Source organism: Cephus cinctus, unplaced genomic scaffold, assembly GCF_000341935.2.
Source record: "Cephus cinctus unplaced genomic scaffold, Ccin1 Ccin1_scaffold0091, whole genome shotgun sequence".
NCBI classification, from domain to species: Eukaryota; Metazoa; Arthropoda; class Insecta; order Hymenoptera; family Cephidae; genus Cephus; species Cephus cinctus.
In genome coordinates this window covers 75027-100756 of record NW_014332830.1, presented here as the reverse complement: position 1 = coordinate 100756, position 25730 = coordinate 75027, and the positions used below count along the sequence as shown (strand labels likewise).

Genomic DNA, 25730 nt, shown 5'->3' with positions numbered 1-25730 from the left:
ACTTTCACTCAATTTCATAAACAATTTATTTAAATAATCATTTACAATAGTTATCCATATAAAACGTTCTGGTATATATTATGTATATTATGTATAGCTATCGTAATAAGCGAATCTTTATTATTTATAACGCATCCCCTACCGAATTCATCTATTGAAATTGACTCTTTAACACATTCTCACAATTCCCCCAATTTCTTTGTGAACTATCATGACCTCCCACCCAGGAAAACCCGCGAAAGAGTAGAACCTAAAATAGAATTTGTTATTTATAAGCGTTCAAGTGTACCTGCGCGCTTCTGGCCCCAGAACAATCTGGCCAAGGCATCACGTGAAGTCACGATACTCTCTGATCTACGTATGTATGACGCACGACACATAACGTTAGACTGCGCTCAGATGAGAGAGAGCATTTCCCGAGTGAAATGGCCAGAGATGATTAGCCGCGAATTTTCAAGGTACAGATAACCGTTTGGCTTTCAACAATTTCCACGAAAATGCAAAAATAATCTCTTCGCTTTGGAAAATATTTTAATTTTCCGGACAACATCGATGGTGGTATCGATATATGTTACGTATACAGCACTTAAACTTCTCAGCACTCTACATTTAAGAGCGAAGCAAGTGTTATTCCTTTGTCACTTGACAGGGTCGTGTTTGTCGTTTCTAACGATTTCATACCCCGTTTAATATTATCTATTTTTTTTGTCTTTTGTCAAAAACGTTATACGCGACTTTCATGTTTATTCTTCCAATTGCGCTCAATGGATCTTAACTCTAATGAATAAATAATAATTTCACGATTTAGGAGAACTAAGATCTATTATACATACACGTATGTCTGGTGTTACTTGTTCTTCTTCTTGGTACGCGGTGGTTTCACTATGGATGAGTCCATCTTCTCTGACACTATCTTCTCTGTGAAATTAGTTCCGTACTTGTCGGTAGCTCTTTCTATTATTTCCGCCGGAGCTACCAGAGTGACCCTGCAATTATTCACAGTCCAAATTATCTATTCCACAAATCTTTCCTATCGCATGGTCTTTCGCCTATTTCGAGATTTTGCCTTACCTCAATTGTGGCACGCTGAGCGGACGAAGTAAACTCTTAACGACTGGGGGAACGTCTCCCGGTTTTGGGAGGGCGGGACTGCTGGCGCACAGAGCAGCGCTGGTCAATTGAGATACTAAGGAAAAGCTCCGGTCGGGACCGGAAGTAGTCCGGAAGACTCTTCTGATCTTTGATCTCAGTCCTGTAGATGGTGGCGGTACGTTCATGGGAATCGGGGTCACCTTTGATGAATAAATAAAAAATTCTAACGATGATATCCAACCAATACTCATGGCATTTTCTCAGAGCTTCTAAACGGTGCAAGATGGCGGTACATACCTTTCCCTGAAGTACCTTAGCAGCTAGTTCCGGTTCGCTGCCCCATCTACAGGAAGTCGTCCTTTCCAGCAATCTGTGCCTGGCGAACCTTTCGATGACTTCGGCGCAAACGTAACGTCCGCAAAATCTCGCCCACTGCTCGGCCCTGAGACCCCTGCCGTGATCTCGAAGCGTGGGATTTGCACCTGTTTGCAAAAGCACTGGTCACCCTGACATCCGGCTTAAATTCCATGTAAATCTGACATTCGGACGCTCACCGGCGAATAACAGAATCTTGGCGCACTTCGTTCTTCCCTGTAAAGCAGCCTTCATCAAGGGCGTGAAGCCCAAGATATTTCTTGCATCCACTTCGATCCCAGGACACCTTTGTAGAAGGACATTAAGACACTCGATTTGTCCTGTAAAATTTTGAAAAATACATTTTCTTGCTCCCTAAGCCCAAGTACCGTCTTCCCGGCCGCATTTGAGTCCGGGAAGAGCCACTTTTGTGGCCTGCTTGCCTACATTGTATAAACAAATGCAAACAAGTCAATGTTCAATCGTAAATTCTAAGCGCCTATGGCTTTACTCTACTCTTCATAGCCGTAAATTTGTAATGTCAGTTGAATAATAAAAACGGGAAGACGATACTTTTGGCTTAGGGAGCAAGAAAAATAGTATACGACCCATGGCCAAAAAGTTTAATGCCCTGGCGTATGTGATATAAAGGCCGAGGCGAAGCCTGTATAATTTGAAAACTGTATATTCAACAACTGTGTAATCACCATCACTACGTGCAATTGCGGTAAAGAAAAAAAATAACGAGCAAAAAAAAGAAAAAATAGCCAAATAAAATGTATTATTATATTAATAACAATAATAATAATATTGTCTTTAATAATAATCTTTTTTTTTTAGTCATTTTATTCTTGCATTTGATTTTGTATGTGTTTTAATGCCCGCCCCGACCAGCAAGAACCCACGTCTTCGCCTCGGTTTTGCAAAAGTCGGGCGGGCCACCGCCCTCGCACCCCCCCGCCCAGCAAGAACCCTCGGCTTCGCCTCGGCCTTTATATCACATACGCCAGGAAATCCAACTTTCTGGCCTAGGGTCGTAATATACTATTTCCTCTTCGACAAAAAATTTCACCCGTGACTTTGTATTGAAACGACTGGTAAACGAGTCTCTGAACGAACTAGAGTTTATTTGTTTACGATTCGAGTCAAAGTCATGACGTAGTGCTCGAGAAACACGAATGCTTCCTTCGGCTATTTCCGTATCCGTTGACGCAATACTAATCAAGATTCGTCTCGGCGGTCATATTGAAATTTGGCAATGATCTGACAGTGGGCTTCCAATGTATTACGAGCAGCGTAGATATTTCTCCGTCCCTGTGAGCTTTGTTTACAACTGCATTCACGCGAACGGAGATACACTTTGTATCTCCGTCCTTTGCATCATTGACGATGCGTTTGCGAATTTAGATCAAAGTTGCAAATTTATCTCCAGCCTCAATGTCTCTGTATCATAATTATCAAAAATTTCCTCAAAAGACACACTTACCAGCCTGTGCGGCGAAGTGTAGGGGCGTGTTTCCCTCGTTATCAGGAATATTCGGATCGAGTCCCGGAAACGACAGAGCAGTCTCGAGCATAGCAATGGCGCCATTTCCGGCCATGTAGCTGACCGCAGTCTGCAACGAATAAACACACTTGCATGCACTCTGTTTCCTTTAAAAAACATTTCGAATAGTCACTACTGGCATTAAAGCGCCTATGTACAGGGCCATTCAGTTTAAATATATCGGCATTGAACTTGACAGCTGCCGTCCAATCATTCGGTTCAGAATCACTTGGCAATGCTTCTACGTCCAGCAGCATTTCAGCCGAATAGCCCTCTTGTGCGTTCTGCGTGCGTAACATTAGGAGAAGTTAACATTAACGTGGTATGTAAGTGAGAGGTGGGTGGAAAATTGGCAAAATTTCAAAAATAATTCATACTCCGAATGGGGAAAGTCCTTCCGAGTTAATTTACCTTGGACTAGAGTATGATAACAAGAAGAGGGGTTGTCATTATACGGTTGGCAAATCGTCACGAGGGATCGTACGAGTAAAGATCAGCAAGTAACACAATGGCTTCCATTCAATCAATTAGGCGACAATCCATTAAGCGACACGGCGCGTACGCATGTTGACGCGATCGCGCAAACGTTGTTACTCGACTTGCGTCAGTTGCGAATTGAGCAACAACGACGAGCCCAGTGGGTATAGGAGAGGCCAGTCATGAAAACAGGATCAGATGAAAGATACGTAAACTCGGGTCACACCCATTTCGCGTTGTTACGTCAGGAGTCATCGGAGCGCATAATTTTTGCTTCTCTTATTCGAGGTCGATTCTATATTGGGACTAGGTTGCGTTCGTTTCGCAGTTAATCTTCCTCTGCTCAATAGCATCTACTCGTCGCGTTCGTTGTGAACGGACTTGATCTCCTGGCTGGATCTCATGATTTGGTACCAATGCAGCTCGTTAATCTTCTTTGGAAACTACCGAGAAATCGCAAGCTGATCTTGTGATCTATCGATCGGAGAACGCCAAGGATCTTGTCTGAGGTCAGTGACTATTGTTCAAAGCGAGGCTTACGAGCGGCCTGGATAAGCCTTGGGACACGTGTTCATTGTCGCCGCGATTTTATTAATGAATATCAGTCCCTGACCCAAAATGTCCTTTGAAAATTATTCATTCTGGACGGATCCGACGTTTAAGGGGATGTTGATGCGGAGTGACGTCACACGGGAAAGATTTGTTTTCTATGAATTCTGGCAGTACTACCGAACGTGATATTCTGTGTGAATCGACCTTAATTAATCGATACATCGGAAGACCCAGAGAGCTCAGCTACGTTCTATTTGCATTGAATAGGTTCTGTGCAACTTTTACTTGTCCGAGAAATTTCCGTGGGATCAGACGCCCTCGGGATTCCGTCGTGACGCAAGGTAGGAAATAATTAAAGACTCGAGCGTCGCGCCATTGAAATCGCCTTAATGGCACTTGGAGGATCGATGCGGTAATCGAATAAATCTTCATGGAATCGATCGTTAAGTTCAGCCGTTACTGGGACGTATCGTTATCTTTGGAAAATTGCTCGTCAACCGATACCAGAAGGAAATTACGAAATACGTCGAACACGCAAGCCCGTTGCTTCTCTGAGCTTCGATATTTTCAGCGCAGCTTCCCAGCCTCTTCCTCCTGACGGTACAGTAAATTAGTCTTATGATTTTCAAAATAAGCAATACCTCCCCCCCCCAAGCCAATAAATTCTCCACAGCCCGGCTATTTCAGAACACCAGTAACGGTTCGCAAAATTGGCCAACGGTGCAAAAAAATTTCATTTCATATTCGCACAACGTAACAATCTTGTACTACATCCAATGAAAACCCATCGTCAGTCTTTATTAATTGATCATAAAGAAATTTGCACGTTTTCGCGATCGATGTCCCAGTGTCTTTAGATGTCAGGGAATTCACGTATCTCGAGGAATGATAATTAGGGCGAGACGGGTGTATTGGTATTCGTTCCAAAAGCAACTGCCTGGTGCTAATGACTACTAATGATTATTTTGCAACCTCATGCCAATTATTGCCAATCATTCGGCACACCATGGGCCTCCCTGTTTTGAATGCTTACAAGTTCCTTCGGGGCCATGCATACCTCTGTCATATGTCTCATATGTTGACAAATCCGACACGTGGTCAAACATCTAATCTGATCTGCTCATAAGATTCATCTATAAGTTACACGACGGCGTACGGCCTCTATTGGCCAATTCACTTAGAGTCTAGCCGCAGCATTGTGCGTTCTGACCAATTCGGTATTTTTCCAAGCCGCCGCCACGGACCTCGCCCAAGATCAACTTCTTATTTTCAATTACGTCCTCGAGCTCCCTTTGCGCGATCCACGCTCTCTTAGAAAACGCAATTAGGCTTATCTGATATAACGCAGCACTAAGAGCATTTTCTCATAAATGGCCTAAATGCTATGAGAATTTAATATTTTGCTTATCCATTGGACTAATTGACAATTGGTAACACAGAAGCGCTCACCGAAATTGCCCTGTGTTTGCCTTAGGTCAATTTATGAATTCTAGTTGGACCGAAGCAATTTTTGGAAACCTTCGCTATCTTTGCTTTTAACTAGATGGATTAATGCTATTATATTTATGGACTTTTCGTGTTTCAGCAGAATCCAGCTTTTAATGATTTTTTATTTCTCGTTCGTGTCACTTACTCTGCCGCTGTTGTCTACTGCGTTTATATCCATGTCCCCGAATCCGAATATTTCGGCTCTGGCGACAATCGACTTGAAGATCTCTTCGTCAGCCTCCCGGGCAGCCCTTAGAAGGGCCTTGGGACCCCCGGAAGACGATTCCCACGTGGACGGCACTGCTCTGGATGCTTCGCCACAAGTGGCGCGATCTGGTGAATATTGAAACAAACAAATTTTCTAACACGATCGACGCAATATTAGCATAAACATTTTTCGAATTAATTTTCATCACCTTGCAGAACTCCCTTCCGGTACACTTTGGCCTCGTGAACTGCCGTTTTCCTGTAGGGCGATCGCTTCTCCTCAAAACTGGTGTCCGAGCTGAAGGAGACGGATTTTTTGACCCCAAAGTTTGAAGGCTTCTTCCAGCTGGTCGGCAGAGTCTGGAAGCTCGGCGATCTCTCGAAGAAGAGATAATCCTCGACTCCGCCGTTCGCGAGTACGGATTTCCGGAGCTTCTCCTTGTCCAGGTACCCGTTGATCCTGGCCTTGCTCTCGGGATTCTGCCTGATCGTGTAGTGCGTGAGACTCGCTAGAAAGGCCGAAGATCTCCTCAGGATTCCGTCCTCGTTCACTTTGTGCAATGGCTTCTCTCTCGATTGAAGACCTGCGAACGTGAGTCAGACTCGTGGATTCGGTTGGTGACTTCATGAAGTTACAGTACGTGCCCACTCCTGACTTGACATTCTAAATTTACCATTAGGGCACTTTACTATTTATCCGGGGATACAGAAGTTTCCAAAGGATTATCTACTCTCTGTTCTAATCCGACCAAGAGATTCAAAATAAACAAACAAGCGTTTCAGAATAAATTGTACGAAAAGAAAATCTCCTAAACGGAGATTCATCAGGTTTTCATGACGCGTCACGATTGCCTGTGATTTTTATTGACGTTTTCATCAAGAATAAATTGTACCTGGGAAGACGCGAGGATTCGACCAGCGCAAAGAGAATACCTACGGGCCATCGAGGACTCACCTTCCTTGAGGTTACATGGGACAGATGCTGATTTCCCAATAGGAACGACGGGTCGGTCGGTCCTCGAGTTCCTCGTCGACCTGGAGGCGTCCCTCTCGACGTCCGTCGGTTGTCGCGACGCTGGCAGACTCGAAATTGAATTCTGCGACTTTTTCGTTTCCTTTGCCGGAAATTGAAGACTGTTCCTCGAGCCTTCCTCCTTGTACGTCCTCCCGTTGGCGAACGGAGCTTTTTTCTTCACCGTCGACGTCGGCGCCGGCGTCTCGCACACTGCGAAGCTATTTCGAGCTAGCTCGCCGCGAGAAGCGACGATGCTGTAGTTGCTGACGACGTAGGGAGAACTCGAGGTAGATCTTAGGACTCTCTGACAGCTTGACCTGTCCTGCCAATCAGCGTGTTCCTCGAGTATTCTCCTTACCTTCTGCAACATTTTATCCCTTCAAGACTCCAAAAAAACAAAGAGACAAGACTCCATTCAAGAATTGTTTTAGTCAGACTGTAAGTGGCAAAGATTAGATCTGACGAATCCCATAGACTCCTCTGCCTGTGCCACGAAGAATTACGACCCGACTTCACATTTAAATAACTGATAAGATTGCCGAGAGATCAAGCGATAAGTCGATTAACATGCCCGATAGTCACTCACGAACAGCACGCGCCTCAGCAAAAACTCGAAAAACCGGGAAACGTAATTAGTTTATAGATATAAAAAAAATCCACATAGCATAAACGGATTATTAACATTTAATCGTCACTCACCAACTTTCAATTGAACTCTGTACAAATTGTGTCTCTAACGGTTCGTCAAATGATACCTTGATTGACACTGCGAGCTACGCGTCTATTTTCGCAGAGCGAAAAGAAAAAAAGAAAAAAGAAGGAAGGTCATTCGAAGCGACAACGGCCAATTGTCTACCGGTCGATGATCGTAGACGGAATGACGGTTTACTGGCGAGAGCCAGTGCGATAAAGCGAGAAGTAACTTTCCGCAGCGTGGTGGAACGGTGGAACGGTGGAACGGTGGAACAGTGGAACAGTGGAACAGTAGTAGAGAGGAAGAGAGGAAGAGATCCCTTCCTGGTCCCGATCTTCGCGACTGTCGACTCTCTTTCAACGCGCTATTTATACGCACGATTCGCTCGTCTCGCTCGGCTCGCTCGGCTCGCTGCGCCTATGTGCGCCTGTGTGCGCCGACAGCTGGTTATACGTGGGACTATCGAGGGAGCCATGTGGCGGAGTGCGAACGATGGCGCGACTAGGCAAGAGCCAAGGTGTTCCGAGCCGGCAGAGGCTTCGAGTTCGCCTGATTGTAAGTAAAGGCCGGGAGGCGAAAAGAGAGAAAGCAGCTTACTTGGTGAGTCGTTGGTTGAGCAGTGGGGATAGTCGGGCCGGTGCCGTTCCTGTGGCCGCCGACGGCAGCGACGCTCCCAAATTTCACTCTGCGTCCATTTGAGATCGGCGAGAAACTCTGACTGGTCTCCATCAGAGGCTACAATTTAGAGATTTTCTTGCAGTTGTCTTTTGCGTCATTAGAATATGTCCTTGGTTCCTTTATTTCTTAATTATTATTGTGTTTGTGGTCTGTCGTCGTTGTGTGACGTCATGCAATTATACTGTTTTAACTCGTATACTTCGTAGATACTTCCTTGAATTTTGGAAAACATACCGGAGTACCGGTAGCCATTAGCCATTAGCCATTAGCCATTCCCTTAGTAGCCACTAGATGTGTGTTACGTATAACGTAGACACGATTTCCCGTTCTCGCCTCCTTATTGACACGCGGTTATTTTAGTATTTTCTATACGAATAGCGTGGGACTCGAGAGTTGCTGTGAGCTTGTCACCGAAAGCTTTTTGGCTCGGCAGCCAATGTTTTGAATCTAGCCGAAAACTTGTGAAAAATTAGCGAGCCAAGAGAGACTGGGATTACTTGTCGAATTTTTAAAGCGACTGAACAGCCTTATGTTAAAAATCGATAATCACGCGAAGATTGGCTTTAAAAAATTTAGTTCGATTATACGCGTAGCTATTTTTCCTTAAAAATATTTTTTGCAAATTTCTTTTTTCAACTCGCTACGGAAAAGCATATTAATATCTAGTACTTGATTTTAAGGTTAACGAGGAACGATTCACGGTCGATTAGAAATTTATATGCAGTTCGTGCATGTAGAACGAGCGCCAAGTTATTTTTGTATAGATATCAAAGCACACGTGTTTGATTCGCAAGCATTTATCAAGAAAGACACGTAAGGAGTTGATATGGTCTGTAGGGAGATAATGAAAGGAGCACATTAGAGAATAGCTGACCTTAAGAAATCTGATATAAGCATGAGGACGTCACTTTCGATAGGATAACAAAAAAAAAATACGATAAGCCAGAGTCTTGCCTTTTTTTTTGAATTTACGTATTTCGGCAAGTCTCGCGTAAACCGTGCTTAAAGGCCTCTTTCATGTTCGCCTTTTGTATACTTTTCCAGCGGTGGCGAAGAACATCAAACGAGGACTAAAGATAGCACTACATTGTACGAGAAGATGCTTTCGTGAAAGCCCAGCGAGTGTCAGCTGGTTTAAACGAAGAGCAGATCGTCTATTCGATAAATTTTCGAAATTTAAAGTAGACCGCGAGACTCACGTCAATAGATATTTGACAATGCAAGATATTTCGATCGCCCATTCAGCTCTCATGTTTACGATTGCTCAACGTGTCCAAAATAAGGTACCTACTTTCTTGCAGATCTTTAGCGAGGAAAGCTAGGACTCTAATTTCGTAGGTGCACGAAATAAAAAAGAAATAAAGAACAACGTCCCACGCCTTAAGCACAGCTCATTCCTTTCATAATTCATGAGACTCGAAGCGCTTGGCGTTTTGAAAGCGTCAGTGAAACCGACAATATTGCACGAAGATTTTGAAAAGCTTCGTGCTACTAGTGCACGAAATAACCTTCTAGTAGCCCAATAGGCTAAAGCAACGGCGCGGCGGCAGTTGAGTCGGAAGTGTCAGGCAGGATTGGCTGACGGTTACGTTACACGAGGCTGAGAGGTTGCCGAGACTCGAGCCGGAAGTTCTGGCTGATTAGTTTTCAAGCGCGCGTGCCTTCTGACGTTGATTGACTTCGACACGTTGGATATTAAAGCTAAACTTGCACACACAGCGCAAGTAAGTAGAATATGGAATATCATAATATATATACGGATCAACCAATCCAGAAATCCCAAGCTATGATACTCGACACGTTCTATGACGAGCAAGCGTTGCTTATCACTAACAGGTACTATCAACGTAACAGGTACACGATAACAAGCACCACTCGATTCTGCATTATCCCGTCTAATAACAAGGTGGGGTCTTGAACGTAGCGATAGGAGGAAATGGCGTGCGAGGGGGGAACGAGTGGTGAGAAAGATAAGGGCTGATAACGGTGACATAGGGTATACTGGCGCACGCAACCCCGTCATCAGAATCCAACAACAAGAGGCGCCTTCCGTGCCAAGGTCGGCACCCCGGCGCAGGTTTGGCGTGACGGAGAATATTTAAAGATATACACGCATGACGGGTAACGGTAATGAATCCCTTAGGGGATTTGGAATTCCCATTGGAGGGCTGTATCATGGAAATGTATACAGACGTGAAAAAGGCGCGTATACGAAATTGGCAAAAGTAAAATATATCATAATGCTTGAAAATGGATTTTTCGAGAAAACATTAAAATGGAACGAAATAACTATATATGTATATATCCGACGAGGGATATTTATGAGAATCTTGAAATTCCTAGTAAACGGTGCGTTCGGCGTGAGTTCGGTATGGTTAAAGGACTCTTGGAGGTGAAATGGCTATGATGCCGGTAATAAACTGAGGTTTCACGAAGTCACGCGGTGCGATCGTAAATGTTCGTTAGCGAAGCATATATATTTTTTATCTACCAGGAAAAACTATATTTCTTTGCTAGAATCAGATGGATGAATTCCAAAAGATCTTTTGATACGAGTGCGTAGGAGAAGGATGCTGCAAAGTAGGTTGATTAGGTTGTCATCGTTGATAGGTCGTGGATGATTTCTGCTTTGAATTTTCACGACAGCATGTTAACTTCTTGACAGCGCGTCATTGACGCATGTTAGGTCAAATAATTTTGGATTCTGAATTTCATGTCACTTAAAGTGCAATTGTGAAGAATCTATCTTTAAGGCAAGAATTTGGTGCTTTTAGTTTTAACCGATAATTTTCAGACTTCGTACCTTTTTCAGCTTCACTTTGAACTTCGGCGTCTCCACTATTGTGGAATCGCCGATTCTTCGATTGATCACCATAATTTCGATGATATTAATATGTCCGTTTTCACACGACTATTAGACAGATTAATTGGGACGATAGTTACGGGAAGTCATGGCGTTTAAAGTTACACATGTAAATACGGTAATTTTCATAGGAGATTATGAAGGTTTAAAGTTTTAATCAGCGACGAGGGACAAATGTAGTTACGGCTGCTTTAATCGTATCATTGCCAATCCCATTAAATCACGGATAAAATAAGACAGGGAAAAAAAAGTGAAAAAAAAAGAAGATTAACTGCAAAGAACGAATAAAAGTTTCCAAACGACTTCTACCGAGACTAGCTATTCTGAATATCGAAATTCCAATTTCTGGCAATAATTCACGTATAATTTGTAGGACTTAATTAATCCGACGACGTCACACTGCAGATACTCGAAAATCTTAAAGGTCACCCGTTAGGTTAGTTGGCTACTAACGTGTTAACGGAGTTTAGCTCGAAAGGGGTTAAATCGTTCGGCAAGGGGTTGATTGTCTACTGGGCCAAACTTTGAATTGCACCCCCGGAAAGCTCTAAGTATCCAAGGGCTCTCGTAATACGGGGTAGACACGCAGGCGCGAATCCAAGCCAGGTGTTGAGCCGCGATACCTTTTGTGCTGGAAAATTGGAATTCCTTTCGACGGGAGAGCATGCCACACACGTCACACACGTCACACACGTCACACACGGCACACACGGCACAGTGTGTGTTGACACATTTTCATTTGAAATTATCGATAAAACATTATAAATTAAAATCGAGTCATCCCGATCGCTACGTAAGGTTCGTTTTAACTTGGGTGGCCTGATGAAAGAAAAGAAAATAAATAAAAAGTGAGAACGCGCGAGGGGCGGAGGGGGGTAAGGAAAGACACGTGACGAGTCACAGGATGAACCTAACACGTGTTAGTTGATTGTTTATTCTTGCAGGTCCACGTGCTGTGCACTCACGCGCAGTTGCATCGACGATACAGTATAAATATATCTATATATATATCTATATATACATGACGCAAGTAAAAGAATACCGGCGTATTTCCACTGCGGTGCCAAGTACGAAGAGGTATCGACATTGAGTGAATAGGGATGAAGGGGATAGTTGGGGATAGTTGGGGATAGTAGTGGCTGATATAAAGAACGTTTGACTTTCTAAAAATATAATTTTTCCGCCAACTGGCTAAGGCGCCGTCATTGTGACTGTGCGACATTAGAATATGCATGTAAGCGATTGCCGATTACTTTTCATGGAGGTAAGGTCGGACGAGGTTGGTATTACCATCCAAGGGTAGGAACCCCCGAGGCCACTTAACCTTGAATAGAAAATTAATTTATTCGGGGTAGAACAGGCGAGAAACGAAGCCGGTAGTCAGCGATGGAAACACGCAAGTCTCTCCCGAGCCTCTCGAGCCTCTCGAGCCGAAGGTCCTGAGTTCTCCTTAAAGTCGAGGCGGGTCGAGCACGTTTTATTCAGTCTCAATATGACCCAACAGCCGTAAAACGTAATATTAGCTGTTGAAAAAAAAAAAAAAAAAAAATAAAAACCACACGTTTCCACGAAAGCCAAAAATTTCGACAGCAGGAAAATGCACTCACTCGAACGACGTTGCGTTACGCCGATCTAAATCTGCTCCAAAAATACGTTGGCGAAGTTTCAATCCGTTATTATATCCTCTGCTGGTTAATTTTGGAGCCGCTGACATCAGGCACTTTTAACCCCTCAGCACGACCCACAGAATGTCCACGTTCGCGCGGTGACCTTTCAATTTAGTTCCTCTCTCCCCGTTCATCACCATACGCGAGCTTCCAGCTAGCGGGCAATGCGACGCGCGTATCTTGAGACCATAAGTATCCGTGCAGCACGGGTAGCCGCGACAGGAGAAGAAGAAGAGGCGGAAGACGTCGCCTGAGCTCGCCTTTTCATCGGAACGTAGATGGACGCCAACTGTTTTTCTTTTCTTCGATTCCCTTACGCTCTCCTATGCTTCTCCTCTTTGCTCAGGGGCACTCGAACCACTTGGCCCGGACACTTCGCGGCGATGATCAACAACCAATGTTTCTTCTCTTTCTAAGAGGCGACTTCTACGCCGACATGTGGATTCGCGCAGGTTCTATTTCCGTGGATGTGCTCGGCGGCCGATTGATACGCTCTTACAGCTTGCAGCACGTAAGAGAAGAAGCGCCGATCAAGACGTCGCCGCGGATTCGACTGAAAAACGACGCCGCGCGCCGGGACGCTCCCTCGTCAGAGCCATCGCACATGCCATGGCGACTATTCGAGAACTCCTCGAATAAAGTGTGTCACCCTGTATACATTGAGTCTCCAGTCGCCAATGGGTGCAGCTCTTAGTGTGAGGGGAATTTTCAAAATTCTACGGATTTTCGAAAATCGTAATAACTCTACTCCCACGTGACCCCCTCAATGATCCATCGTCAGCGCCAGCTGTTACTGACGGAAGCTAATGTTTTCCGCACGTGAATCGGACGCGGAAACTCACGAATCCACAAGTGTAGGAAGTCTGGGCGATACTGATTCCACAAAGTGCGACCGTAGGACGAGGCTGGGAGGGCTCGCGTCTAAAATTGAATTTCGCTGGGTCGTCCAATCGAAATTCGATTATGACCGGAAGTTGGCAAGCTTCACGATTTTTATTAGCTCCTCGTAGCCTCCCTTTTCCGCATTGCAACCTCAACCGGGAATCTCGCAATCGATCACTGCGGTATCGAAGGTAACCGGTACCCGATCGCTTCCGCTTCTCGATCGTTTTTCAGACTGCGTCACTTTCTCACTGGGAAAAGATTCGGAACTTTTGCACCCCCCGTTATACGTACAGGGCCTCGTGCACGCGCGTGGCGTCGCTCGACGCGATGTCCACCAAGATTTTGAAAAACCGGGTCAGGGGACTTTACCCGCAAACGGACGCCAACTGTGCCTAGGTCGTCTATTTTTGCGTGACCCATCATGATGGAGCACCATCGACGCCAGCCTGCCTTCAGTCAAGACATTCACCTGTAATTCTGCTTCCTCCTCTTCCGTTCTTCATCAATCCACCTGCGCCACGCGCCAGTCACGACCAATCGAAGACACGATTGATCGCTGCTAAGGAACGGGATATATACAATCTCTCGTTGGAAACTCACCGACATTTCAAAGTGTAATACTATATTTCAATAACATATAGAGTGGTACATCGAAGATGAACTATTCAATGAATTATTCACTCGATAACGTGTATTCATCTCTTTCTCCCTTAACTATCTTTCGCTCTCGCTCTCCCTCACTCTATTTATTAATATGGAAAATAGCGTATTACAATGTTTGCCGAGTGGAAAATACAATGCGAGAACCATATAATCTTCTCGACTATCCGTTATTATTTATTTGGCAACAATCAACAACAATTGGGATTAATCGTCATTTGTAATAGCAATCAGTAATAATAATAATAATAGTAATGGTAATAATAATAGTCGCCACAACGTAGCGCCGTATATAGTACAAGATTTAATTTTTTCCTGCTCTTTTTCTTTTGAACCTGCGTTTCTTATATTTATATATTGTTTTATCGATTCTTCCTTTTCCCTCTCTTCGGCCTTTTTTCCTCTTTTGGCTTTTATGTACTCGATCGCAGTCGATGGTTTCACTTAAAGTTTCGTACCGATAATGGCCTCAGTCGTAAAAGAGGAAGCGAAAGTGGCGAGCAATGTATTTCCGGAAACGGGAAGTCGTACGCGCAGGTGACGCGCGACGACGCGCAACGACGGAAAAAGTTTGGCAGTGAGGGTTCTAAATGTTACCTTTGTAATATTGATAAAACGCGAGATACTCTAGTCAAAATGTGAAAGGAAAGGAAAACAAAAAGAAAGGCGCGAAGACACACGTGTAAGGTCCCCCAAGCGAGCGAGCATCGAGATGATCCAATTCCGAACACGAATGGAATTCTCGAGAAGAAATTCCACGTGTAAAATTCCTCCCTTATATGTATATATATGGATATTTTTCTAGCATGAAAAAAATGTTCTAGTTCCTCCCGTGGTTACTCCTCTCAACCAAGAATTCATGAACGGTTAGCTGAGATTCGTCGACTCTCGTTACAACGAAGAATTAATGCCGCTCAAACGACCTTTGAACTGGGATCGAAATTCGAAGGAGAATAGTAAAGTTTTTTTAGTTTATAATTTTCGCAGCGCACGTGTCCCTCCTGAAGCGAAGATCCAAATTGAAGGCAACTTTTGTATGCTTCGCGAGAGACAGGCGGCTCTTCTTGTATTTTTTTTTTTTTAAATATTCTCTTTACCAATTTTCAATTTCAACTACCCTCACACGTACGTTAACCCTTTCGAGAATTCGACGGAGTCCAAGATGCAGGGGTGCACGTTGTACACTGCACGCGCGCGTGATGAGATGCGATTGTGTCAACGTGGACCCGCACCAGAATCACCAATCGAATCCTTGGTTGACCTCTGAGAGAGAGAGAGAAAGAGGTCAGATTCATTGAACCCAGGATGCCGGAACCCAGAGAGGCTCGGTCTCCACTCTGTGAATCGCGCCGACCAGCTGCTCGAACGCCATCGAAAGGTCAGCATTGACAATGACGTCATCGAAGAGATGCGAATAGAGAAATTCTATCCTGGCGGCGCTGTGGAGGATTTCCTGGAACTCTTCGTCCTGTTGGATGATGAGGTGGGGCGATAGAGTTTCGAATGGACCACGTTACGAGCAGACTATGATGGTTCTTACCGTGAAACCGCGAGAGTTGGTCTCGTCGAAGGTCGACCTGGCGCGGGCCTCGTTCCTCGTCTCCTTGAGGATCTCGAACCTTGGTGGTTTGACATAAATAGCAAACGGCTTGAGCTGGGGCGTTCTGAGCATCTTCAGCGCTTGATAGTGTGGATTCAGTAGGCAAACGTAACCAGCGTTCACCAGTGAGCTCACGCTCTCCGCGCTCGTCCCGTATAGGTTACCCTTGTATTCTCCATACTCGATGAATTTACCGGATTCGATGTCCTCGTCCATTTTTTCTCGGGTGACAAAGTGGTACTCCTTGCCGTTGACCTCGCCAGGTCGCGGTGCTCTCGAGGTGTCTATCGATAGAAAAGAATCAATGACTCGGATTGCCATGTGCATTTGGGGTACTCGAGTAAAAGATGACAGAGGACTCACAGGGTACAGGTGTTCTGTACTTGTCGGGATCGGTAGCCATGAGTCTCCTCTTGAGCTCGTTCCTGCCAACGCCCGGTGGTCCGATCAGAACCACCGGTCGGTAGATCCCAGGTCTTGGGTAGAGCTTGGCGACCTCCTCGTAGGTCGGAATCTCTTCGCGGTCAAAGTCGTCGTTCTCTGCTGCGTCATACATGATTTTTTTAGTTTTTATTCCTTGTAAGTTGCACTTTGTGGGCGAGGCGTGCAAAGAAGAGGTACTGGGACGGGGGCACAATGCGGGCAAAGGCACTGGAACAGAACACAAGCCTAACCGACGGTTAGGTCGATTTTGCGTTGGATTAGTTGGACAGCAGTTGGACAGCCAGCGAGTCGCCTTCCTTATTCGCTACGTTCACGGATTACTGCCATTTCTCCCACAATCAAAAGACACACTGAACTTGACGGACACCGTGTAGAAGTAGCAGCCGCAGTCGACCTGGCCAGCTTCGCAAAAGAGGTTAGTGCAAGGTGCGAGCGACTTGGTTCAGTTATTTCAAATGAAGGTAGTAAAGTGCAAAATGGCAGAAACGACAGAGAACGTACCTTAAACTTCCAGTTAATAGCAAAACAATTGACGTCCATATCGGATCATCAAATCATCATCCAGCATCATTCAGCATCCATGTAAATTCGTGCTCGCAAGCCCAGCCACTAATATCTTTCTAAAGCTAGCTAGCGCGTCAAGTTAAGGAACATCGTCCTGCGAATTTCGAAAGCCAAATCAAGAGGGAAAGTGTTCCGTGCGAGGAGTCGCAAGGCGCCTGCGCCACTCCTCGTCTGTTAATGACAGTCCAAGGACGTTCGAGAGACTTCACGACGGGTTCATTTAATCATGAGGGAACCGGCGAACGCGGTGCGCCCCGCGATGATGTCCAGACACCAGGAAAAGAATAGATAAGTTTTCGTGCAACCAGCCCCCCTCTGTCGCTGCTTGCACATTTCTCCGCTGTGTCAGCAAGTCAGCAGAGTGTACCACTTACTTATGTTGTCATCGTCAGTCTTCTCCTTCTGCTGCCTCTCGAGGATGATTCGACGTTCCTGAAGAGCCCGACTTGGAATCAGACCAGCTCTCATGTTTCGATCGCCTTCTCGTCTCGCCTGCCACCTGTTGGGTAAGTCCTGCTTTGTTATAATTCCCTTCATTTTGCACTTAATCGATCATCGGATATACATATATTATTTTATATTGCTTACCAATAGGCATCATCTTGACTGACGATGTGGAGCACGTCGCCCTTGACGAAATCCAAGCCGGCCTCCTTGCACGGTATGTAAGGATCATCCGCAGCCGTGTATGAGAAATGCGCCCTCACGCGCACCTGCGTTCATCGATACAAATTACTGACCTCAATACGCACCAACCACGTCAAGAGTTCTATCCAGGTCAAATGCCTTGAAAAGAAAATACCTTGCTTTCCCTGATACCACCCTTGCTGTCCGCTGGCACGATTTTGAAGGTGATGGTGCCTTCTGAATTTTGCTGGAAAATATTACTCGTTACCCAGTGTTTGTCGAATATGCCCAAGTACTAAGTTTTTCTTTGGGGCAACTACGAGCTACCGTGTTTCATCATAATTGATGCATACGATATAAGCAAGATCAAGGATTACATTTAGTCACCAGTTCGCTTTAGTATCGGGATAATATTAGCATTGCTTTTTTTACCAGAATCTTCAGTACGCAATTAGGCGTCTTGCCCTCGACGCTGATCCCGTTGACCTCGCAGACTTCATCGCCCACGTGGATGAGGCCGGATCTGTCTGCGGCGCCGCCGTGCATGATACGTGCAATCACGATCTTCCCGGTAACTTCGCAAGTCTTTATGGTCGCCCCCTATTGTCAAGGTGTAAACTAACAGTTTCATATCGTTGAATCGTGCGACTAGGAAGCCTCCGCTTTTTCTTAAAAAATATATTCAAAAGAAAAAGGCTCCCTTGTGAGGCTGCAAATTAACGCAGATGCCAAACGTAGAGACAATGTGACGTCGGACACGAAACTCTGAGAAATTTTCGTGAGCGTATCAAAAGATTAAAGATAATAACTGCTCGGTAACCACAGCTTCTCTCTTCACCATCCTCCAATCGTATTTCATCCGATTCGATAGTGACGGCAACTCTTTGTATTCCCATTGATTAACTCGTTTTAGCAAAGTTGCAGTTTGTTGCACAGTAATTGATCGCATGCGTGCCAATAATGACGTAGACTTCGCGATACAGTCTCAAAGCCAGATGTTTCGACGAAAATTTCCCAGACTCGTAAAAGAAGCAGTTGTGAAATTGTATATTACATTTTACGAATACGTGTCGCGCATTCGTTTTTTTTTTATATGTCAAAAGTCCTTTCAAAGAGCCGAATCGAAATTATTCGACGCCATCTTGGCTAATTGAGCGACAGAGTACAAGGCCAGATTGTTTAACGTGTTTCTAGACTTCTTTACTGCTGATACTTTGTTCTTATTGGCACTATGGCAAAGTTTCGAGTCAACTCTTTAAGGAAAGGAGCAGCTTAGAATTAGAACGCAAACTATTGCGTGTGGGATTTTGTAAGACGGAAACGATAGAAGAGTCATGCGGGACAATAACTCAGGCTTGAATCATTGGTCGTAGTATACAGTTTATTTACAACAAAAACAAGAAACACGACACAGGAGATCATGCAGACATTGGGAATAAATAAATTAATGGAGAGATAAATAAATAAATAATCAGAGGAACGATGCTCTCACAGCCTTATGTACATTATTTGACTTGCACACACCCACGCACTCACTCACGCGTATTTCAGCAATCGCGGTAGTTAATCATTGAGCAAAATCGAACGTGCTTGGATGTATACAAATAAATGATGAGCTTAAATATTAAAATCAAAATAATATGGTGCATACGTAATGTGTTGTAGCTCGCGAATTTAGTGATAATAAGGAATTCAGTGTGGACAGTTCGGGTACATCTACTTGCTGTGGAAAACTTACCACGATAGGTTCAACGCCTGCACCACCGCACTTCAAAGCAAGTTTGCCGATGAAAAAATACGTGATTACTTAAAACGTGTATTGTTACGTTTCCGATTGAGATATCTTTTTCTTTTCTATTTGATAAAATTGCTACTTTTTTGTCTTAAGAATTTGTTAGAAACGCATCTCTAAATCTCGAGGCTCCGATTTAATCAAGGTACAATCTTTTTCTCTTCCCTTCTATTGTCAACATGTCTACACCGTCGATGGGAGTAATACGTATATAAGGGGCCACTTGAAAAAAATATATAAAAAATATTGTATGAGAATTCATGCAACTCCACGAACGGGCAATGGAGAGAAAAAAAATATAAAAAAAATTACGGACCGTCCTATCAGTACAATCCACAGTCTAATTTCAAACGTTAATTTCGGGGACTCGATATACTTTGCTATTGTATGGCAAAACGTAACACCCTCGCAAAGCCCGGGAGGATCGAACGCGCTGACGTACCAAGGGCTCGTTGGATTTTACGAGTTGCACGATTTTCACAGTCTCCTCGTCCTCGTCGACCTCCAAGGGAATTTCCGGCAATCTGGGGTAGTAATCTTTTTGAGCAACTGCATCATGAGCACATAGCAATCCCTGAAATATGAAAAACAAAATGTTTCTCAGAATATTTTAGAAAGCTGTTCATACGATAGAAGAATGAGTACTTAACGGAGCTAACCTGTATGTGTGGTTTCTGCAAGAGGTAAAATAATTCCTTGCACTCCTCGGATAAATGTGTTTTCGTAGATAATAAGTCTAAAACTTCAACATCGATATCCATTGCATTTGAGAGAACTGGGAAGAACTTGTCATCCTTGACATTTGTAAGAATTTTATTGTGCACGTTCACTAGTGCATTCAGCTCTTTCGACTTCAATAAATCACTTAGGAAGCCAAATTCTTCATCGGTGCAACTTGGGATTTCTGTCTTATTCTCCTCCAGGGAATTGAGTAGTTTGGAGAGTGCTGTAAAAATATGGAAATAAAGCATTTTATTTTAAAACAAAATGTCAAAGTTTACATGGAATGTCAGAACTATGTCACAAGTATGAGATTGGAACAGAAGATACATGCAGATCATTAAATTAACTTATCTTGACAGACATACAAGAAAGCAGAGTATGAAACACCGATTATAATTAAATTTATAAAGAATTAGATTCCAAGTAAAGGGCAATACGAGAGAGTTCAAATTTCTCACCAGGATCCCAATTTAAATTTTCCATGACGACGGCTGCTGTCATACTTCGTCGTATATAGGTTTTGCGCAAAAGGAAGAGTCGATGGAAGTAACAGACTATTCAGTCGGCGATATCAATCCTGTAAGTAAATAAACGCAGCGTATTATATCATGAATAAAATAACTAGTCAGTGTGTATGTCAATTCGGGTCACTGCACGGCGTAACGCATATATTTTTAGCGTGGCCGCTGCAGCCACCCAGCCAGAAATAACCACGTAAAATGGATTTTCGCGTGATCTTGCACCTCCGTACCGGTAAGACTTATCAATATGATCGCGAAAATAATTTCGTTATGTAAGCAAGTGTCACTCGACACGGGGTTGGGTGACGTTGTTCAACTTGAAGTACAAGCAAGCTACCTCTGCTCTGGTAAGAAATCACACAAGAAGACGACTTGATCATGAGTGCACAATATCAGAGACAAGTCTGCGAATAGCACGATTTACCTGGAGCTGACTCTGACGTTCGAATTCTCGAGCATTTTCCACTCTAGACGCGACGCCACGCGTACCGTCCCAACGCCATCTTGAAAGGCACTTGATTCCTTCACTCCCCTTACCGCCCTGCGTCAACCAGGCGACAAAGCCAACGGGTTTCTTTCCCTACGTCGGCCAAGCCAGCATTCAGGGCCGTATGATCATCTTCCTACTGTGTCTCTATTGATAACAATTGGCATATTTAGCATAACGTCTACGGTTGATTACTCGAAAATAGGGAATACTACTTAGCACGAAAAAGTTGACAATTATTAAACACAATGTTTTCCTGACTACAAGCGTAAGCTCATGTAGTCACTTCAATATTATCAGAGTTACTTTCGACAGTGAATTATACACGCGGTATTACAATATCTAGAAAATTTCGTAAAGATATCAATGACCAAGTAAAGTCCGGGCTCATCGTCGGAGAATGTAAATAATTATTGTTTTCTAACAAATTTCAATGGACAGCTGACGACTCGCAGGTATCCCAAGATTCAAAAAGACGCGGGTTGAATTTAGTGGCCGGTAATTCCAGACAGTCCGCGCTGGCAACGTAGCAGCACCATCGCCAATGTATACATGCAGTTGTCTGCGCCAAACATCTCGCCGAAAGGTCCCGAAAAATACGGTGATTTCCGTGCTGTTTTCCTGTGAATTACGTGACGAAGTAGTCCTTCGTGTTCCCGGCACTCCCTCGTAGACTCCCATTCGGTAAGATCCCCGGTTTCTCTTTATTTACCGCCCTCGCGCACAGACAAATTTGACATGGCGTTGACACCAGAGAGGCTTTAAAAGTTTTCGTGAAAAGCCTTGCGCCCAGGGCGCCCTTTTCACTTTCTCAACTTCGTGGCGCCGGGCGCCACTCAATTTCCCTAACAACGTCTTCCCGACGCTCGGCGTCTCGTGTTCCCTTGACTCCAAAGGCCTGCGTCCTCTGCTCCAAATATTTACTAGGTACACGCACCCGGCGCTACCCTGTCACTCGTGCTTTGGAAAACGTGCTTGCCCGCGCACGTCCACAAGTGGTTGTGCCTTCTGTGAATTCCATCGTGCAACATATATAGTTTCAATATGTGAAAAGAGCGATCGAGATTTCTGACAAGATGCGCCGACGATCATTTCACGTCGATCCGCGTAACTTAATGGCGCGAATAATCAATCAAAATCCAAGAAAGAACTGTATTTTTTTCTGTGTGGTTATGTTGGCACGTAGCACAATCGATCGGGATTTACGTATGTGTGCGTCTGTGCGTGTGTGCGTGGGTGTAACTTGATTTCACGAGGAATTATTTCGAAATGCAATATTTACCTAATGTCATATTCCGCCTCCGCGGTAACTCCCACGTCTTTTTGTTACAGAAAATCCTTGCACTTTGCCTTATTTTTCGTTCGCCGTTTGGTAAGTCAACCCGTTCATTTCTCATCCTTTTAACCCTGTTTTTCTCGTTTATTTATTTTATGCGCACCCTTTATTCACATGTTTTCATCAATATGCGCCTGGATACTTATTAAGTGTCCCGTAGGAATGTAAGCGCCGTATGATAAGGATTACGATGCACGATCCTCGATAAGATTACAAAACGGAGCAGAATCTTTCGGTCGGTTCGAATATTTTTACGCGCTTCTGTATCCGAAGCTTTTTTCACACCGCTATCAATTTTCCTTACCGACTGCTGAACTCTTTAAAAGGTTCAACAGAGTGCGCCACCTTCACCATTTCAAAGTCTACCGTCAACCAACGGACTTCCGTCTTTTTTCTCCTCGATTTAACAAATAATTAGCGACCGGGTCCCAAAGTCTTTAATGACAGCGAAGTTTTGTTTTCCTCTCGAATAAAGTATAGTTTGAATTTTGGTTAAAACGTAAAAACGTCGAGTCACACTTTCCATACTCGTTTATCACTAATTTGCGTTTCTTTTGTTTTTCCCTTCTCTCCCCTAATCCTGGAAGCATATTAGCTTTTGGCACGAGCCCTAAATATCTTCCAGCTTACTCGTATCGAATATTCCGTTTGCATGGGGCCTGGGTTGGGGCTGGGGGCGCGTGTCACCCGAGTGTTTTACTAGCCTTAATTTCGTGTGCTCTCACAGCCAATATGTCCGGCAGTAAATTCCAAACTTTCGCCAGCTTCGGTTTAGCGTTTTTGCGATCGCGGTTTAACGGCCGCGCTTTGGCCTGCGCCAAGGATTACCACCCCCCCTTGCATTAATTTGGTAAATGACGAACCTCCGTTTGCAGTCCGGAGAGCGAAACAAGCCCCGTCCGTCTTCAGGCTCTCGGATTTTGTGCCAACGGAGGCACCCTCACGGTAGAGCAGCCATACACAGTTGTGCCACGCAGCCCTGTTGTCGAATCCGTCCAAGGGCTAGTTTCATAAGTTCGCCTTCGTATATTTCAATGAAACTTCACTAACAATGACGAATACATATCGAATCGAAGCTAACAATAATTATCCGATAACAGTTGTTCAGTCAGTGAACTATTCCGTGGGCGAAAACGTTCGTCTAGGTCTACCAACATCGTACGACGGCGTACATAATTGATCCCGCCGGTGGTGAGGGCGCCAGTCCTGTTACATATACTATAGGTTATTATACCCCTTAAATATCTAATGTGTTTGCCTTCCTTCGCTAGCCACCGCCGCTTTATGTTTTACTAAGTAAATTACTGTTTTTTGTTCTCTGCGTTAATGTTGGCTCAATCGATTGGTGCTCCCCTCTGTACTGCACACCCCTTAGAACCTAGAAGCAGCCCCTTCCTCCCACCTCCCACCTCCTCCTTCCTTCTCACCCTCCTTACGACCGTTTCGCAGCCAACTACGAATTTTTCTACGTCACCCATAAAATATTTAATCCCGTGTGCCTCCTCCGGATCGTCTCGCCCCTCCGTGACGTCAGTAGGCCGATTCGCGCTTCTTCTTCAAACCGAGTATTCTGGAGCCGCAAAACTTTGCGCCACACGTGGAAACTGGGGGGTGTACCGATAATCGATCATAGGAAGATTGATTGGTCGCTGGGGAAAGTTTTCTTTTCCTTTTCTTTTTAGGCAAAATTATATTAAGACGGAAGCAAGTCTTCTGTTGCAGACACGGGCATGTCGATGTCAAGCCTTTTTTCCCCTTTCCTTCGATTCTTTCTTTTTTATTCCATTTTTTTTTTTTTCCTTTCTTTACTTACTCGACACGGGGTAGAGTATCGAATTGCCATCGAGATCGGAGAGAGTGCTCGTAAACGAGGGTGGTAATAAGACGATATTTTTTTTTATATCATGGAAAAATAACTGACGGCGTAGAAAACGACTCGCAGCCCTGGGGCTTCGCTCCCCCTTATATTTCCCTTCAGTTTTCAATTTGAAATATATTAAAAACAAATACGCCACGTGTAAATATATAACGAGCCTCTACGTTGTCGTAACTTTGATGGTGCTTTCGTTTAGGACTCTAACGGGTTGGTTACGTCAAGGGTGTTGCGCTATTATTTTCTCTCTCTCTCTCTCTCTCTCTCTCTCTCTCGCTCCTCTATGATTGGGAAATATTTATTATTTATAAAAAAAAGAGAATTCTACTTCTCATAGATATCTCGTTGCTCGGAGTAAAAAGTGTAATTTCGAAGGATAAATAAATGTAATCCTGGCGCAGTGCTTACCAAGAGAAAATAACGAAGTCGGCATTCCAGTGTATTTGCGGGATACAATGTGAAAACAAGAAGCTATCGCCTTAGCGGCACTCGCATCCGCCTCCTTTATTCGCGCTCCCTCCTAGCGCTGCCATTGACAATCGAGCAACGGCAACGGAAACAGCATTGCTACTACGGAGTTCCATCGAGTGCGTAAGGCTGCGTTCACACCGGCGAATGGAGAACCAGCGAGCACCGGCGGCGCGAAGAGGCTGAAGCCCAGCTAAGCGTAAATGTGCTTTGCCAATTGTTTCTACAAGGAAACAATGGCGGAATTCCAGGTCGGTTCAACAAATGCAATCGTGTCGTAGGTGAAGGATCGTAAATCGTGGATTTTGTTGAGAAAACATTCGTCGCCGTTACGGAAACGGGGATTGGTCGATCGATCGATCACGCGATTCGGATATCTGTATGGGTAATTAAGAGTATAGAAAGGAAAAGGGGAAAAAAGGTTTGCCCAGTCAAAAGCCACGTGAGCACCCTACTCCCCTAGACTGATCGATTCGAGATAATTTTCTAGAAAGTATGATTAATAAAAGCCAGCTGAAAAGTCAATAAACGGGCCCGCGGGGTGACGACTCTGTCGAATATGGGCTCTATGCCTGTGTGTTTACGTGCAGCCGTGCATGCACGTCGCTCTGGACTGACGGATGGACGTGTATTTGCCAAAACGGCAAACGTCACGTAGAACGAAACGCGAGTGGATGGCGCAGCCGATACAACAAAATGAAAGCTATCAGAGGTGACAATCCGCGGGCGACAAATCAGCCTGTATATTTAATGCCTCTAGGGGAACGCGCGCGCGCGCGCCCCGTTCTCTCCTCTCTCTCGCTCCATTACTCCCGCAGTATCGCACTCTCGGTCACTCCGGGTCCTGACAATGTTGCACTCTGTTATTCCCGACACTGTCGCGCACATTGCTCCCCTATTTGTACAATCTAGCGCAATCAGTGCTATTATATTAATATTTATACGTTCATCCCGGCGACGTTCGTCGACGATACCGGGCCAATCGAAATTGCGTCACGGACTCTCCATTATGCAGAGATCAAGCCCAATGGGTTGTGACCGGGCAAACTTCTCTCTTGGTTTCCTTTAGGCTTTTTTTTATATTTTCCAAAATTCCAACGAAAAGTTGACACCCCCC

At 44.6% G+C, this 25730-nt stretch overlaps 4 protein-coding genes across 15 annotated transcripts in view; 2 read left to right on the top strand and 2 right to left on the bottom strand.

The window, feature by feature from the left end:
* Positions 1-8: 8 nt before the first annotated feature.
* LOC107273558 lies at positions 9-13505 on the bottom strand. 6 transcript variants are annotated; one of them, XM_015751913.2, is made up of 10 exons: positions 12574-13505; positions 8023-8160; positions 6672-7092; positions 5926-6300; positions 5655-5842; positions 2933-3062; positions 1647-1787; positions 1390-1574; positions 1072-1292; positions 9-986 (listed from the first exon to the last, which is right to left on the bottom strand). In XM_015751913.2, exons 2-10 carry the CDS (start codon positions 8152-8154, stop codon positions 848-850), a joined length of 1932 nt encoding a protein of 643 aa, XP_015607399.1. In that variant the 5' UTR covers positions 8155-8160; positions 12574-13505; the 3' UTR covers positions 9-847. The 6 variants fall into 6 exon arrangements, with proteins under 6 accessions (XP_015607399.1, XP_024946998.1, XP_024946985.1 ...); XM_025091230.1 differs by lacking the exon at positions 12574-13505 and adding an exon at positions 11590-11606; XM_025091217.1 differs by lacking the exon at positions 12574-13505 and adding an exon at positions 10907-11538 and having other exon boundaries at positions 6672-7089.
* Positions 7618-9612, top strand: LOC107273602. The gene is made up of 2 exons (XM_015751979.2): positions 7618-7980; positions 9148-9612. Exons 1-2 carry the CDS (start codon positions 7845-7847, stop codon positions 9423-9425), a joined length of 414 nt encoding a protein of 137 aa, XP_015607465.1. The 5' UTR covers positions 7618-7844; the 3' UTR covers positions 9426-9612.
* A 614-nt stretch (positions 13506-14119) lies between the features above and the next one.
* On the bottom strand, positions 14120-21028 carry LOC107273570 (MAGUK p55 subfamily member 7). 6 transcript variants are annotated; one of them, XM_015751924.2, is made up of 12 exons: positions 20874-21028; positions 20387-20505; positions 19865-20151; positions 19648-19779; positions 19152-19181; positions 17846-18013; positions 17589-17660; positions 17375-17499; positions 17161-17285; positions 16142-16447; positions 15719-16062; positions 14120-15646 (listed from the first exon to the last, which is right to left on the bottom strand). In XM_015751924.2, the coding sequence occupies exons 2-12, from the start codon at positions 20427-20429 to the stop codon at positions 15470-15472; spliced, it is 1809 nt and encodes a 602-aa protein (XP_015607410.1). In that variant the 5' UTR covers positions 20430-20505; positions 20874-21028; the 3' UTR covers positions 14120-15469. The 6 variants fall into 6 exon arrangements, with proteins under 6 accessions (XP_015607410.1, XP_015607423.1, XP_015607428.1 ...); XM_015751937.2 differs by having other exon boundaries at positions 16142-16321; XM_015751942.2 differs by having other exon boundaries at positions 16142-16318.
* Positions 21029-21459: 431 nt separating this feature from the next.
* LOC107273940 (protein bric-a-brac 2) overlaps positions 21460-25730 on the top strand; it is a 41014-nt gene continuing 36743 nt past the window's right edge. The window contains exons 1-2 of one of the 2 annotated variants that reach the window (XM_025091289.1): positions 21460-21620; positions 22269-22308. The gene's annotated coding sequence lies outside the window, so the exon portion shown is untranslated. The remainder of the gene's footprint in view (positions 21621-22268; positions 22309-25730) is intronic. The other variant, XM_025091290.1, reaches the window with a different exon arrangement.

Bases quoted from the DNA above. Each gene is read 5' to 3' on its own strand.
- LOC107273602 (XM_015751979.2), top strand. From the start codon at position 7,845: ATGTGCGCCTGTGTGCGCCGACAGCTGGTTATACGTGGGACTATCGAG. The intron at 7,981-9,147 runs GTAAGTAAAGGC...ATACTTTTCCAG, and splicing joins GGCTTCGAGTTCGCCTGATT to CGGTGGCGAAGAACATCAAA.
- LOC107273570 (XM_015751924.2), bottom strand. From the start codon at position 20,429: ATGACAGCAGCCGTCGTCATGGAAAATTTAAATTGGGATCCTG. The intron at 17,661-17,845 runs GTAAAAAAAGCA...AATATTTTCCAG, and splicing joins ATTGCGTACTGAAGATTCTG to CAAAATTCAGAAGGCACCAT. The intron at 17,500-17,588 runs GTATTTTCTTTT...CGATGAACGCAG, and splicing joins GTGGTATCAGGGAAAGCAAG to GTGCGCGTGAGGGCGCATTT.
- LOC107273558 (XM_015751904.2), bottom strand. From the start codon at position 10,978: ATGGTGATCAATCGAAGAATCGGCGATTCCACAATAGTGGAGACGCCG. The intron at 3,063-5,654 runs GTAAGTGACACG...TATTCGTTGCAG, and splicing joins CAGTAGACAACAGCGGCAGA to ACTGCGGTCAGCTACATGGC. The intron at 1,788-2,932 runs GTAAGTGTGTCT...AAAATTTTACAG, and splicing joins ACACTTCGCCGCACAGGCTG to GACAAATCGAGTGTCTTAAT.